General features: G+C 41.7%; 1 protein-coding gene across 5 annotated transcripts in view; it reads right to left on the bottom strand.

Moving 5' to 3' along the window:
- LOC147033818 (uncharacterized) overlaps nt 1–14,145 on the bottom strand; it is a 225,003-nt gene that overhangs the window by 129,422 nt on the left and 81,436 nt on the right. For all 5 annotated transcript variants that reach the window (XM_085871363.1, XM_085871369.1, XM_085871374.1 and 2 more), the window contains one exon: nt 170–1,109. In XM_085871363.1, the coding sequence (XP_085727489.1) occupies nt 170–1,109 (940 nt within the window). The remainder of the gene's footprint in view (nt 1–169; nt 1,110–14,145) is intronic.

Below are 14,145 nucleotides of genomic sequence, written 5' to 3'. Positions count from 1 at the left end.
CTCCCCTCCCTCGCTGTCAGGCTATGGACCCTGGTCCCGTCATTGTGCATTCTCGTAAAGTGAAACAATATATGAGCTTCTTCAGTTATTTCTGATTATCTGCAAAGTGCATAATCTCTTTTGATATATAATAAATAATGAAGGCACACACAATTTAAACAAAACAGACCTTTTGCAAAACTCGGAGAAATTGTTCTTCTGCCCAGTGAACTAACCGATGAAGCAATACTGTTGGGAGATGAAGTTCCTGGATCCGTCCGTGCGTCGTTCCTCTCCAGCTTCTTATCCAGTGCCTTCATTTTTCTGAAGAGGATGTAAGCAAGCTCTGGAGGGATTTGCTCCATCACAGATGAAAGATCTTCAATCGATCTTCCGTTGCTGAAGCAGTCATTATAATCAGAGTCGTCATCTGATAACATCTCCCCACCCGGGTTTCTATGCTGTTGTTCCATCATCATTGACCGGAAATTTTCGAAACTTCTCCGATCAGACTGTGCTGTGGCAATATCGCTGACCGAGGCCATTTTGTTCCGCCTCCTGTGAAAATTTGGCATTGTGGCAACGTGGTCAGAAAAGTCACCGTTTTGTGCAGATCCATAGGACAAGTCGATTGCAGACCCATAGCGGTAGTTGGGCTGAAAGCGTCTGTGGTCCATTCTTTGAGATAACGGTTCTGTATATCCGCTGGCCATTGACAGGGTACTCTGAGACAATGAGCCGCCGTTCTCCATCCGTCGAAGAATCTCCTCGAGCAAGAATTCTAATTTGTCACTGGAGAAGCCTTGCCATTGTCCTTTTTCATTTCCTGTGCCTCCACCTGCAGCTGCAAAAGTTTCCGTTTCCCTCTGAGTGCCATCTCCCTTCCTGGTTGTTTTCTTCTTTTTCTTCTTTTTTCGCCAGCGAAACAGCTTTCTCAGTCCCGATGGTAGATGGGTGGTACTGCCATGCTTTTTATCCAAACGTTGCATTTCAGGTTGAGAGGTTGCCCCATGTTGATTGTCCACATTCCCAGGAGATGCTGCAGAGTCATGTTCGATAACCTTTTCTCTTGTCTTGGATGACTTGTCTTTGCTCTTCCCAAATATCTTGGGAAACTTCATCCGTTGAGCCTGCAAGAAAAGGATTTTTATTTATTTTACATGATCACATGCTCAGTGTGTTCTGTGACTACAAAGATACAACAATAGGCTTTTGGAAATGTATGTATGTGAAGTGGCTCAAGGAAGGGTCATTGGCATGCCTCCTCCGCCACTCACCCACCCTGACACTACCAAGGCGAGGGTTCTAAATGTCTACAAGAAATGTATAACAGGTATAAAAAGAAATTGTTCAAATCGAGAATATAAACACGAAATTTAAACGGGTAGCCAAGAGTAATAAAGATACTAGACTGGCACCCTCAAGGTTACCGGTTCAAATCCAGCTGAAGACTGCAATATTTCGGAATCAGAATCGAAGCTTAACTGCAGGAATCGAAGCTATTCTCAGGAGATCAATTACTACATCACTGTTGGATCGTCAATAAAAATCCAGGTGGCTTATTGATGACCTTCATGAAAGTCTGTTCTGTTATGTGATACATGCAAGGCAGATCCACACATTTTGCTTTACTCTGAGAGCCCTGCATAACAATTTGGGGAAAACGACAAATTTCTACCACTTTAAAAAGGACAGCATCACCCAGAATCCACCGAAGCAATTCCAGGACAAAAATCAATAAATAAATCCACAACCCAGTCCTCATTTCATGCACACTCACACTATCAGTGTTATTTATCGACAGATATTTACAGGAATCAATTTGCTTCACATAATGCTTAATGATGATGAGATTTTTTTTTTCTTTGTTTGAATTTCCTGTAAAACTTTTATTTTTCTTTGCATTTCCAAATATTACATCATTAACTATGAAAATCAAATTAAGGCTGGAAGGATGGCCTAGTCTAGTGGTAAGCACATTCGCCTCTGTGCTCTCTCAGCTGGGATCGAATCCTGACCCAGCGATAAACTCTCATCCCGGTATTTCACAGGCATGTTGATTACTCATCGTGTGTGTGTCATCCCTCGGATGGATGTTAAACTGGGTGTCCCATCTGCCGACATTTGTTGTTGGATGTTAAAGATCCCCCCCCCCACCCCCATGTCCTTCGCAAAGAAGAGTCGGCGAGTTATCACCGGCATCATGAACAAATAACAAATTCCTGCTCTAACCTACAAGGAGCACAACCACACTCCCAGTGAATGATCCTATCCGCAGCCATGTGCTGTATTTGGAAAGAAGACAGTCATTTCAGATAGTCATATCATTGCCATTTCTCTGAAATATTTATGTCTTAATTTGTTATCAGAGTTATACTTGAAGTGAAAGCTGTCAAATGTGACATCATACAAGACAAAGCATTCTAAAGCCTTAAATTCATAAATCACTCCTTAAATCCATAATATAGATGCAACAAAATCGTAAAAACATTTGACAACATTGGTGGCCTGAATATATTTTAGTATGTTAATTAAGCCTCCCTGAAAGGATAGGGGGCTTCGACCTGCCGTGGGGTTTGTTTTTACAATTGGCACCACAATTTTTTTTATGATACCCCAGAATTTATTAAACCCCCAGGAGTACTAAACCACTAGTTTGGTTTTTTTTGTTTTCCTTCTTCCTTTTTTCGAAACGAAATTTTGCATCAATAATGTGAATAAAACATGCGGGGTTCACATAATTTGTTTTGACCTTCACATCATTTTTAAGGTCATGACCCAACAATAGACATTTGAACATTTTTTCACCAAAGCTCGACAAAGGTTTTTCCGATCAGAATGAAATTGCCCACGAGATAACCTGGAGTAAGGCGCATTTAAGTTTAATTTACATCATACCCCTCCGGGTTAAAGGTCAAGGTAAAATCGTGGTGTGAAAAAATAACGCGTTTTTGTCATTGTTCAATTTCCGGACACGGAATCTTAAAGACCACTCGGCCTTTGGAGACGACCTTCCATTGTAACAGTGGACCTGCACTGAAGTTGTGCACCTGATATTTGATTTGTATCCTGAACTTACTTAACAAAAAACACATTTTTTGATCATAACTTGAATAATTTTCTTCCAATTTCCATGTTGTTGAGTTTTATGGATAGATTTTCTTAATTTACACTCCACCTATAAATGTTGAAGGTCAAGGTCGTATGGTGCTCCAAAATAAATAAATAAATAAATAAATATCGCCATCATCGGATCGCAGGCCAAGGGTAAGCCGGGAAAGGTTGGGGGAGACTTACCCTTGGTGATCGCAGATATCGAGTTTATTTTTTCTTTTTCCATCAATTCAAAAAAAAAGAAAAGAAAGGATAATCAAATAGTTTCATTTGTAATCCTATTCAAGTGTTCAAACAACCCCAATATTTATATTGACTTGATGAAAACACATCAGTGAAGACAAGAGTCACTTACATGTGTACGTTTCTTTAAATTTAAATAAAAAGGAAGGAGAAGATAAGAGTTCAGTTTGCATTAAAATGTTAACCTTCACAGTGAAGCATGCCGAGAGGTTTTTGTGGACATCATAATCGTCATGAATGTACCGTACTCTCGACAGAGCAGTCTTTTGGGATGAGTTATGCTGGGTGGTTTGCCATTGCCTGCAGTCAAGGCAAAAATCTGATATTTGTTTAGGGTGTCCGCACGAATGCACCTACTCTTTGTGAAAGATACAGGTGGATATTTAATGTCAACACTACCCAGTGCTTGCAGACGAGTGTTCAAGATAAACATCTACCAGATGGAAGGCTCACGCGTTGATAGTTTGCCCGGCACGTGAAACACTAGGATGGCAGTTTATATCTGGGCCAGGAATCAAACCCAGGATATACAGCCGACCAATGTGTATGGATGCTTATCGGCATCCTTCCAATCCTTTGTTTACCAAGATAACAAGAGAAGGATTCTTAGAATTACAAGCAGCCAGAAAGCCTTTTCACATGGACACCTTGTCTTTTGGAAAAATACAGTGACCAAACCTGTGTTTTTTTTGTCTATATACATAGTTGAGGCTTGTGAAAAAGCTAGCACACTGAATGGATGAGGACGTAACAGACAAAAACAGGATGCAGAAAACGCATGCATGGGGCGGACAAGATGGACGCAGAAGGAAAAATGTAAGATGGGAAAACTGGAAATTTGGAAGGAGGAAAGATTTGGGTGGGGTCAACTGGGATAGAGAAGATCATGGTTTTGGATTGGCGACAATCTGAGATGGTGGTGAACAGATGTCTTGAAGATGTAGTGGGAAGGATGATGTTGAAGAGGATGTGGAAGTCGATTCCACAGGTGGGGGGAAAAAAAAAAAGAGGAACAAATGAGTGGAGGTGATAATTTATCGTGGATTTATGTCGGGTCACCAAAAGGGGGTTGATGGTGGACCGTGTGAGCCTTGCAGAAACCTGGAGGGGGGGGGGCAAAGTGCAGAAACAGTGGTGGGTACAAGACGAGAAAGGAGGTGGTATAAGATAGAGAGACCATCAATCTGTCTGCGATGGCAAAATGATAGACCCATAGACTCAGCATCAGCGTGGGAGATTCCAATGCCCTTGAAGGCTTTGGTTTCCACAGTGTCAAGCTGAGCATGATATGAGGCAAGTGAGCTAGCCCAGAGGGGAGAGTAGTACTCCATCAAGTTGTGGATGAAGGCGTTGTAGGTGGATAGGAGTTCAGGTGTGCCAAGGAAGGATTTTGGACGAAGGAGGATGCCCAGTCGGCGGCTGGCTTTGAATTCCAACTTTGAAATGTGGTTTGCCCAAGAAAGGTCATGGCTGTTGACAGTGAGACCCAGGAGTTTGAGTGACTGAACTTCCTCAAGAGGATTGTTAAGAAAGTAGATAGGAGGGCTTACCAGATGGTCCTTTGGGAGAGAAACAGTGAGTGCGAAAGTTTTCAGAATTATAGACATATTGCAAGTGTTTGCCCATCTTGTGTTTTTCTTTTTTTCAAGGTGTGACGAGAAGGACGTGGCTGCAGCCTGCCTGTCTGAAGGAGGAGGCATGCCACGGCAGAGGGTGGAGTCCTCAGAAAATCGAAAAAGAGGATTTTCCAAAGTCAGAGAAATCATTGATGAAGACTTTGAAGACTGTAAAAAGGTAGTGAGGATAAATCTTACGATATAATACAAGGCAATCCTCTGTATGTGTGCACATCTGAAAATCATCGGGGGGGAAAATAAATAAATAAACAAGCAGTCATAGACTGGTACTTACGAAATCGTCAACTTGACCTCTGACCTTGTCTAATAAAAGCTGTCTCTAGAGAAGGTAGCGACGCAAACCAGAAGTTTCTACGATGATTCTGTACCAAACCATCAAAAATCGTAACGTCGACCGAAGCAAAAATCTCCATTTCTCCACGCAATTATTTTATCAAAGTCACAAAACCGTAATATTCGGCCATCCACCAACAATCTTTACATAATCCGATGGCTTAGCGAATCAGGCATGCGACGATAACCTTTATTGGGATAAAAAATGACTTTTAAACACCATCTTTATCAAAAACACCGTGAGTGCGCACACGCAAAACCTTTACGTGGTCAACGACGCGTCTGCTCGAGTGCACTGCACGTGATGACCCGTGACGCGTCGAGTGAAATATTTTTTTATACAATCTTAAAACATCTCCAAAACATCCGATTTTTACCAGAATTTCGACAACCGAGCGTTAAGCGTCCTAAGCGATCGCAAAAACCGAAGACAAAATTAAAATCGAAGTTAAAACGAACTCGTAACGTCGGGCGAAGCAAAAATACTCCATTTCTCGACATTAATTTGCAGAATTATGTTTGACCTCACTGTGACCTTGACCTTTGACCGATTTTGACCAAAATCTAATCAGCGCTAGCCATCACCCTCCTGAATCACGTGGTGTAACTTGACATTGGGACCTTCTTCCATTCTCGAGTTATCGTGCCTACAAACAAACAAACAAGCACACAAACAAACACATAAACAAACAAACAAACAAGCACACAAACAAACACACAAACAAACAAAAACAGAAGTCATCAATATACTTACGAAATCTTTAGATTTCGTAAGTAACAAGCAGTCATAGACTGGTACTTACGAAATCGTCAACTTGACCTCTGACCTCGTCTCAATAAAAGCTGTCTCGAGAGAAGGTAGCGACGCAAACCAGAAGTTTCTACGATGATTCTGTACGCAACCATCAAAAAAATCGAATGTTTGACCTCACTGTGACCTTGACCTTTGACCGATTTTGACCAAAGTCTAATCAGCTCAAGCCATCACCCTCCTGAAAAACGTGGTGTAATTTGACATTGGTAGCTTCTTCCGTTTGAGTTATCATGCCTACAAACAAACACACACACACAAACAAGCAGTCATCGACTGGTACTTGCGAAATCGTAAACTTGACTTCTGACCTTGTCTAATAAAAGCTGTCTCTGGAGAAGGTAGCGACACAAACCAGAAGTTTCTACGATGATTCTGTACCAAACCATCAAAAATCGTAATGTCGACCGAAGCAAAAATCTCCATTTCTCCACGCAATTATTTAATATTATTTTATCAAAGTCATAAAACCGTAATATTTGGCCATCCACCAACAATCTTTACATAATCCGACGGCTTAGCGAGTCAGGCATGCGACGATAACCTTCATTGGGATAAAAAAAAAAGACTTTTAAACACTATCTTTATCGAAAACACCATCAGCGCGCACACGGAAAACCTTTACGTGATCAACGACGCCTCTGCTCGAGCGCGCTGCACCACGTGACGAGCTGTGACGCGGCGAGTGAAATATTTTTTATACAATCTTAAGACGTCTCCAAAACATCCGATTTTTACCGGAATTTCGACAACCGAGTTTTAGGCATGCTAAGCGATCACAAAAACCGAAGACAAAATTAAAATTGAAGTTAAAACGAACTCGTAATATAACGTCGACCGAAGCAAAAATACTCTATTTCTCCACATGAATTTATGGAATTATGTTTGACCGCACTGTGACATTGACCTTTGACCGATTTTGACCAAAATCTAATCAGCGCTAGCCATCACCCTCCTGAATCACGTGGTGTAATTTGACATTGGTAGCTTCTTCCGTTCGAGTTATCCTGCCTACAAACAAACACACAAACAAACAGAGGACGGAAGTCATCAATATACTTACGAAATCTTTAGATTTCGTAAGTAACAAGCAGTCATAGACTGGTACTTACGAAATCGTCAACTTTACCTCTGACCTTGTCGAATAAAAGTTGTCTCGAGAGAAGGTAACGACGCAAACCAGAAGTTTCTTCGATGATTCTGTACCAAACCATAAAAAAATCGAATGTTTGACCTCACTGTGACCTTGACCTTTGACCGATTTTGACCAAAATCTAATCAGCACTAGCCATCACGCTCCTGAATCACGGGGTCTGATTTGACATTGGTAGCTTCTTCCGTTCGAGTTATCGTGCCTACAAACAAACACACACACACACAAACACAAACACAGAAACAGATGACGGAAGTCATCAATATACTTAAGAAATCTTTAGATTTTCTAAGTAATAAAACAAGGGCTTGGCCAATCTCCAAAATCCGCCCCCCCACCCCCCCCACAAAGCCAGAGACACCTTTCGATTGTCACCTGTACACGTGCAACAGTGCACGTGCTTCACTGACCCCTTGATGTGACGGGGGATTATCAGGCACGGCGCAAAATATTTTTCCCCACTTCCCCCACTATTCCTCCTGCCCTCCCCCCACCGTGACACCCCCCCCCCCGCCCAGAAAGGAGGATCCCGAAGGGAGCGTATGTTTCTAGCAGATCAAAGTTTGCATTGTTCACTCAGAAGAACCAACACATTTCACACATCATCGGACAAAGCCCGACAGACGAGTGTCTGCAATGCCAACAATTCAAGATGAAAGCACACATCTTTTTTAGTTTGGGGAGGTAGTTTCCCCAACAATTGTGGAAAGCTAAAAATAAAGCGCTGCATAACCATAGAATGAATTACAGCTCGTTGGGGGCAACACCACCACAATTAAGCAGTGATTAAAGGTTGCCAAATTTTTATCCTCATTTCCTTAATCACATTTAAGGAAAGTCTCCAAAAGTGTTGGAGGACAGCAATCGAGATGATCGATGATAATTTGCAGAACAGCTTTTCAGTACACGTTGACTGACTGCTATGCTCCAGACAAATTAACATCCTCATATTGGAACTGGATATAGGATGCCTGGTGTTGGCGCAGTGGTTAGGGCAGCGGCTTGGGATCCAATAGGTCCTGAGTTCAATCCCCGTTGGGCCACTGAATTAATACACCAGGGGGTTGACTCAGCCTGTCATCCTTCCGAGGTCGGCGAAATGAGTACCAGTATACTGGGCCGGTGTATACCCCGGTTAAAATAGGTGTACCATATCCCTGTGTCGTAAGAGGCGACCAGGGTTGCGTCAGGAAGGGCATCCGGCGTAAAACATGTGCCAAATCACTATGCGGATCATACGGATGATCCGCTGTGGCGACCCCGAATGGGAGCAGCCGAAAGAAGAAGAAGAAGATATTGGAACTGGATATATATGTACGAAAAAAAATAAATCCATGACACGACATTTCATATTTCAAGACCAACTTGCTTTCCAACTTTCCCAGAATTCCAACTTTCCCAGCCCCCTGATGGCGAAAAAGCAGGTCAGCCACCATGATGTGAAAAACGTGAACTGCATTTGGAAAGAGTTGAACCCTTTTCCTTGTGTTGTGCTCTCGAACTTCCTGATGGGGATCCATGCAAAGATGGTTGTGATGAAGCCGATTGCTTGGATAAAACTTGGGCCTCAGTTTAACCAGGGCTCCAAACACGACCCGGCTATAAACTACCATATTGGTGCTTCACATACACAGAAATGCATCAAGGTGTGCACCTTCCATCTGATGGACATCCAACCAGAGGACCACAATGCCAGTACGGGTCACATGGTGTTAATTCAATGACATACAGGGGCTCAAACTCGAGACCCTAAAATCTTAAGCCAGCCTCCTTAACCATCAAGCAAACAACAGGCTTCCTTTGCCCACAAGAAACTACTTCAGCAGCCATATCGCTCTGTCAAGAGGATGGTCAATTTAATTGAGTGATTCATTGACACTAAAAAGGCAATGTGTGTGTGTGTGTGTGTGTGTGTGTGTGTGTGTGTGTGTGTGTGTGTGTGTGTGTGTGTGTGTGTGTGTGTGTGTGTGTGTGTGTGTGTGTGTGTCCTCCATAACTCCAAAACCATAAAACCCAGCAACCTGAAACTTTACATGCATACCAAGAAAACTCCAAGGAAGTGCAAGAGTGAAAATTGGGTGTTTGGGTTAAATAAACACCCCTTTTGAAGATAATTTAAGGAGTTCTCATCACAAAAAAAACAAACAAAATCAGCCTGACTTCATGGCGGCACGCCATCTTGTTCAGCCCTCTGTGGGTGCTGGAGTCTTCAGCCACCATTTTGTTCGGCCTTTTCAAGCTTGCCTCGAATTGGAAACACGATCTACTCTCATGGACGAATTAAAGTATATAATCGCAATATCATGTCGGATTTGAGAATCGGATCTGGTGAACAAAATAGGTGTTGAAATCTAGAGTGAAATCCAAAAATTAACAAATTAGCGATTTTTATAACTTAGTGTATTTATTTAAGGAAAGCATTCAACTTCACTTTTTACACTGTTTGGGCGATTATATTGTGTGAAGAAAAAAATTATGGGGAAAAAAAATTATGAAAAAATAGAAGATAAAAAAAAAACATCCACAATTTGCAGTTTCCTTTTTGGTCGATTTACTAACATTACAAAATCTCCATATGCGCGTTTCAGAAGGTGCAACGGATTCCTCCCAGGTCTCAAAGTATCCACCATCGTGTGTATGTGTGTGTGTGTCTCTCTCTACATATGGGATTTCAGAATGTGGAATGGAGTCCTCCCAGGGTGGGCTCAAAGTATCCACCTTCATTTCAGTAAGGGGTCACGATTCATGGACCAAGCTGTGAAGTTTTCTGTTCTCAAAGTTTTGTGCCGAGGGCTCTTTTCGGTATCGTCACTGAGCCCAAGACGGATTCCAACTGTAGTTAATTTGAAGTGATATTCCCAGGGATGGTTTTTAATATCTCTGTGAGGTTCTTGTTCATCATTCCCATGAGGTTCTTTATCATCACTGGTACAACTTTGGCAATCTTCAGCTTCCAAGATCTTTTCACTTCATGCTTGAGGTCTTGATGTTTGGTCATTGTCTTGATTTCTGCATCGTTCGTCCAAAATCATTGGCATCAACACCTCAATTGGCAATGCCTTCTTTCTTTAATTTTTCCCCACACCTAAGTATGATATCCAGTCACAATGCTTTGTTTTCGATGTTCACGCTCGATGGGATCATTAGGTCATACGTGAGCGGTACTTCAATGGTTTCAGCGATTGCTTTTGGTTCATTTTCCCACAAATTTTCTGCAATTGGAATATCAAAGTTTTTACAGAACTGCCAGGGAATTACTTTACAAACTCTGTTGTGTCATTGTGTGTACAGCTGTTCTGACATGTTTATTTTATTTTTTCATGTTCGGTCATTACGCATCACATATTCTCTTTGCTAACCCGACCTCCACCCCTCACCTGTCTTTTTTTCCCCCTCTCTCCTCCACCCTTTTCTCTCACGCTGTCCCTTCCCCATAAAATGCATCACTCTCCTCCCAAACCTCTCTCTCTGTGTGTGTCTCATACACCCCTCCCTCCCACAGTTAATTGCAATGGTTGGTGAGGTATCGCTCTCCCCACCTCCCCTTTCTTCATCCTCTCTGCCTCCCCTTCCCCCTTCTCACCCTCCACCCACCTCATCTCTCTCTATCCTTCTTTATTTCCCCCCCCCTCCCCAATTTCGACCCGTCAGCTAAGCGACGGGTTGAATTTGCTAGTATTGTACTAAATTTATGTTAAAGGAACTACATTAACCAGATATCAATGTATTAATAATTCCCCAAAACGACATCCCTTCCAAGTGCTCATGATGCCCTGTTTTGTTTTTTTTTAATTATTTAACCCAAAAGACAAATATCTTTTGAAAACCATATCTCTCCTCATGCTGCTGATATGAATCACAAGGTGAGTGATGCACAGGTAGAGAAATATTGACAATTTTGCACGAGTCCTCGATTATTACCTCAACACGAGAAAGGAAAAGTCACATGTTTCATCTCGACCGACAGTGCATTGTTGGGCAGAGGCAATTGTTTGCAGCAGAAACTGCAACAACCCTTTGGATGAATTTTATTAATTTATTTGATAGGCCCATGCGTAACCCGTGGTCCAGCTATACACCAATGTTTTCCATTCATTTAACCCTTGGTCAATACCTACTGGATTGATATACACAATATTACACTGGAAGCAATACCTGCCATTGGATGGTGTGGCATTTCCATTTCTTATGACATCAGTGAAAGCCATCAGTGGCTATACAAATGGTATCCACCCAAACAAATTACGAGTCTCAAAAGCATGGTATATATTACAGTCTGGTGGCTCAAGGCCAAATTTTGATGAGATTGTGACTTCCTGGAGGAAAGCATCAAACTTTGCACACATATATTCGGGAGAGGAATGTGTGGGGGGGGGCGGGGGGGTGCACTGGCTGGGTGGCCAAGATTACGGTTAAGTGAAGATCAAAGATCATGTGGGGTAAGCCATGAAACTGTCTGTTGTGGTCGTCATTTCCAATTAAACAGCTTATTACCCTCGACGGAGGCGAGGGTATTGCGTTTGGGTCCATTTGTCTGTTTGGGTTTTTTTTGTCCACGCAGAACTTTTGTGTTTTTCTCCACAATCGGAGAAAAACACAAAAGTTCTATGTTGGATCGAGACGAAATTCTTACCATAGGAGAGACTACTCATGTTGAGTATTTTATTTATAATTATGTCATCGGTCACGTGGTGTGGCAGCCATGTTGAAAAAACGGGGGGGGGGGGGGAAATTGGACCTCTGTATCTCTGAAATCGCAACAAGGAAATAAATTTAAACTTGGCACATGGCAAGTACTCCTCATGGGGAATAAGTGATGCTTTTTTAATGATGTCATAGGTGCCTTCGTTATGGTTTCATAATTGCACATGTAGAACGCTACATCTGATCAGTGTGAAAATGTTTGAGGGTCATCTCAGGATATATTGTGTGGGGGAAAACAATTCATGACATCATCAGTCTTGTGATTCAGCAGCCATATTGTTTATTTAGTTATTTATTTAAACTTCAAAAAAAATCTACCTCTCTGAAGTGGCTCAACAGATCGAGGCAAAACTTTATACGTATTACCACCTATCCATGAGGAACAAAAGGTTCACACATACATCATCAGTCACATGGTTTGACAGCCATCTTGGATTTACCCTAAAACCAATTTTTTTTAAAAAAAATCTTCTTCTCCAGAACGGCTGCACAGATCAAGAGGAAACTTTACACAAATGTTCCCCAAGCCATGCAGCCACCAGGGTATTCATGGATCACATGGTCTGGTAGCCATATTGGATTGAGCAAAAAAAAAAAAAATTCTAAAAAAAAATTACTTTAAAACATTCTTTCTCTTGAACTGCTTAATCAATCGACATGAAACTATCCAGTTGTGATTGGGAATATATATTTCAAAATTTCAACCTAATCGGATGAAAGGTCTGGCAGGCAGAATAATTTAATTTTTTGATCTGGGTACTTTTTTTTTTTAAATAATGTTCACTTGGCTGTGCCTGGATAGATTTGAGGGGAGAGGAGGAGCAGCTGAAACCCAAATCCTATTCAGGTTCCTCCTGATGACTTCATCTTTGCTTTTTGCTTGTTCAGGTTCCTTCTGAAAGGTACCGTCCTTTGTTGGAGCAATTTGGTGTTCCATTTGATTTGAATTGAATTTATTTCAATCCAATTCTGAATTAAATTGAATAGTAATAAACACCACGGGTCAGGGTCAGGTGTCCGATCATAGCGGGGTTGCATCAAAACAGGACGTCTTGGTACCCGGTCATCACTGCCAGCAGTTAAGTGGCAGTTCTAATTATGTCTATTATTAATAACACAAAATACACCACACAAAACAAGTCCTGGTGAAGGTCTGCAATCTCCGATTGCTCTTTTCCTTGTTTCAATTGACCTCATAGCATCAAGAATATCGACATTCGTGAAGGGACATGCTTTTCTGCAAAAAAAAAATCCAATATTTTTTTGCCGAGTGGAAGAAAGAAAGTAAGTATATAAGTGAGTGAATAAATAAATAAATAAATAAATAAATAAACAAACAAAATCCAAACCTTTGCCGAGTGGAAGAAAGAAATGCATGCTAAGAATCCCGTTAGAGTACTTGGACCTTATTATCTGCTTCGAAATGCCGGTTCACATCTTTATCCATTTTCACCACGAGCGAAACTTCGCACTCTACATTGAAGTACTGGAGAAGCTGGAACAATGGTTATTTGTCCTGGACCACCAAAATTATGACCACTGGGTACCTGTGCCTGTTGAAAACATGAAGTCTATTCATGATGGCATGAGAGATGAGCTTCAACTATTCTGAGTCTTCCCCAAGACACAAAAGAGGTTTTCTGCTTTGCCACTGGACCAAGTACATGAACAGAACAATGCAAAGGTAAATTATTGTGGTGGTGCAATATGGCTGATGGAGAACTCAGCAGCATTGAAAAGATGGATGTTATCAGGTCCAGAGCAGGCGAGGCTACTGGCAGAGTTTGAAAGGCAGTATTCTCCAGATGACTGATGATTTTCGAAACCAAGAACAGGAGCTTCCAACTCAGCAATCCTTCAATGCACAAGCCAATAAACTCTGCACCACAATTGCACGGATGGGCAACCCTTTTGCAGTAGGAACCATGTGAACTTATGATCCTCAATACCCACGATTGTGTTGACAAAGATGTGGATGAGCAAATTTGCAGCATGGAAGCAAGAGGTACCACAAAGTACACAATTAAGTAAATAAAGGATGTTATTATGAAGAAGAATGCATCAATCCATGAGCCAATCAAGAGGAATAACTTCCACATTTTCAAGCATCCCATTGCAAAAGCTAAATTGAAGATGAAACAACAGATGGGAGACGTAGAGTGACTACAGTC

Source organism: Eptatretus burgeri, chromosome 1 (assembly GCF_056783735.1).
Source record: "Eptatretus burgeri isolate ZD-2024b chromosome 1, Ebu_testis_v1, whole genome shotgun sequence".
Taxonomy (NCBI): Eukaryota; Metazoa; Chordata; class Myxini; order Myxiniformes; family Myxinidae; genus Eptatretus; species Eptatretus burgeri.
The sequence above is the reverse complement of the archived record's forward strand: the minus strand, read 5'-3'. Positions and strand labels throughout refer to the sequence as shown.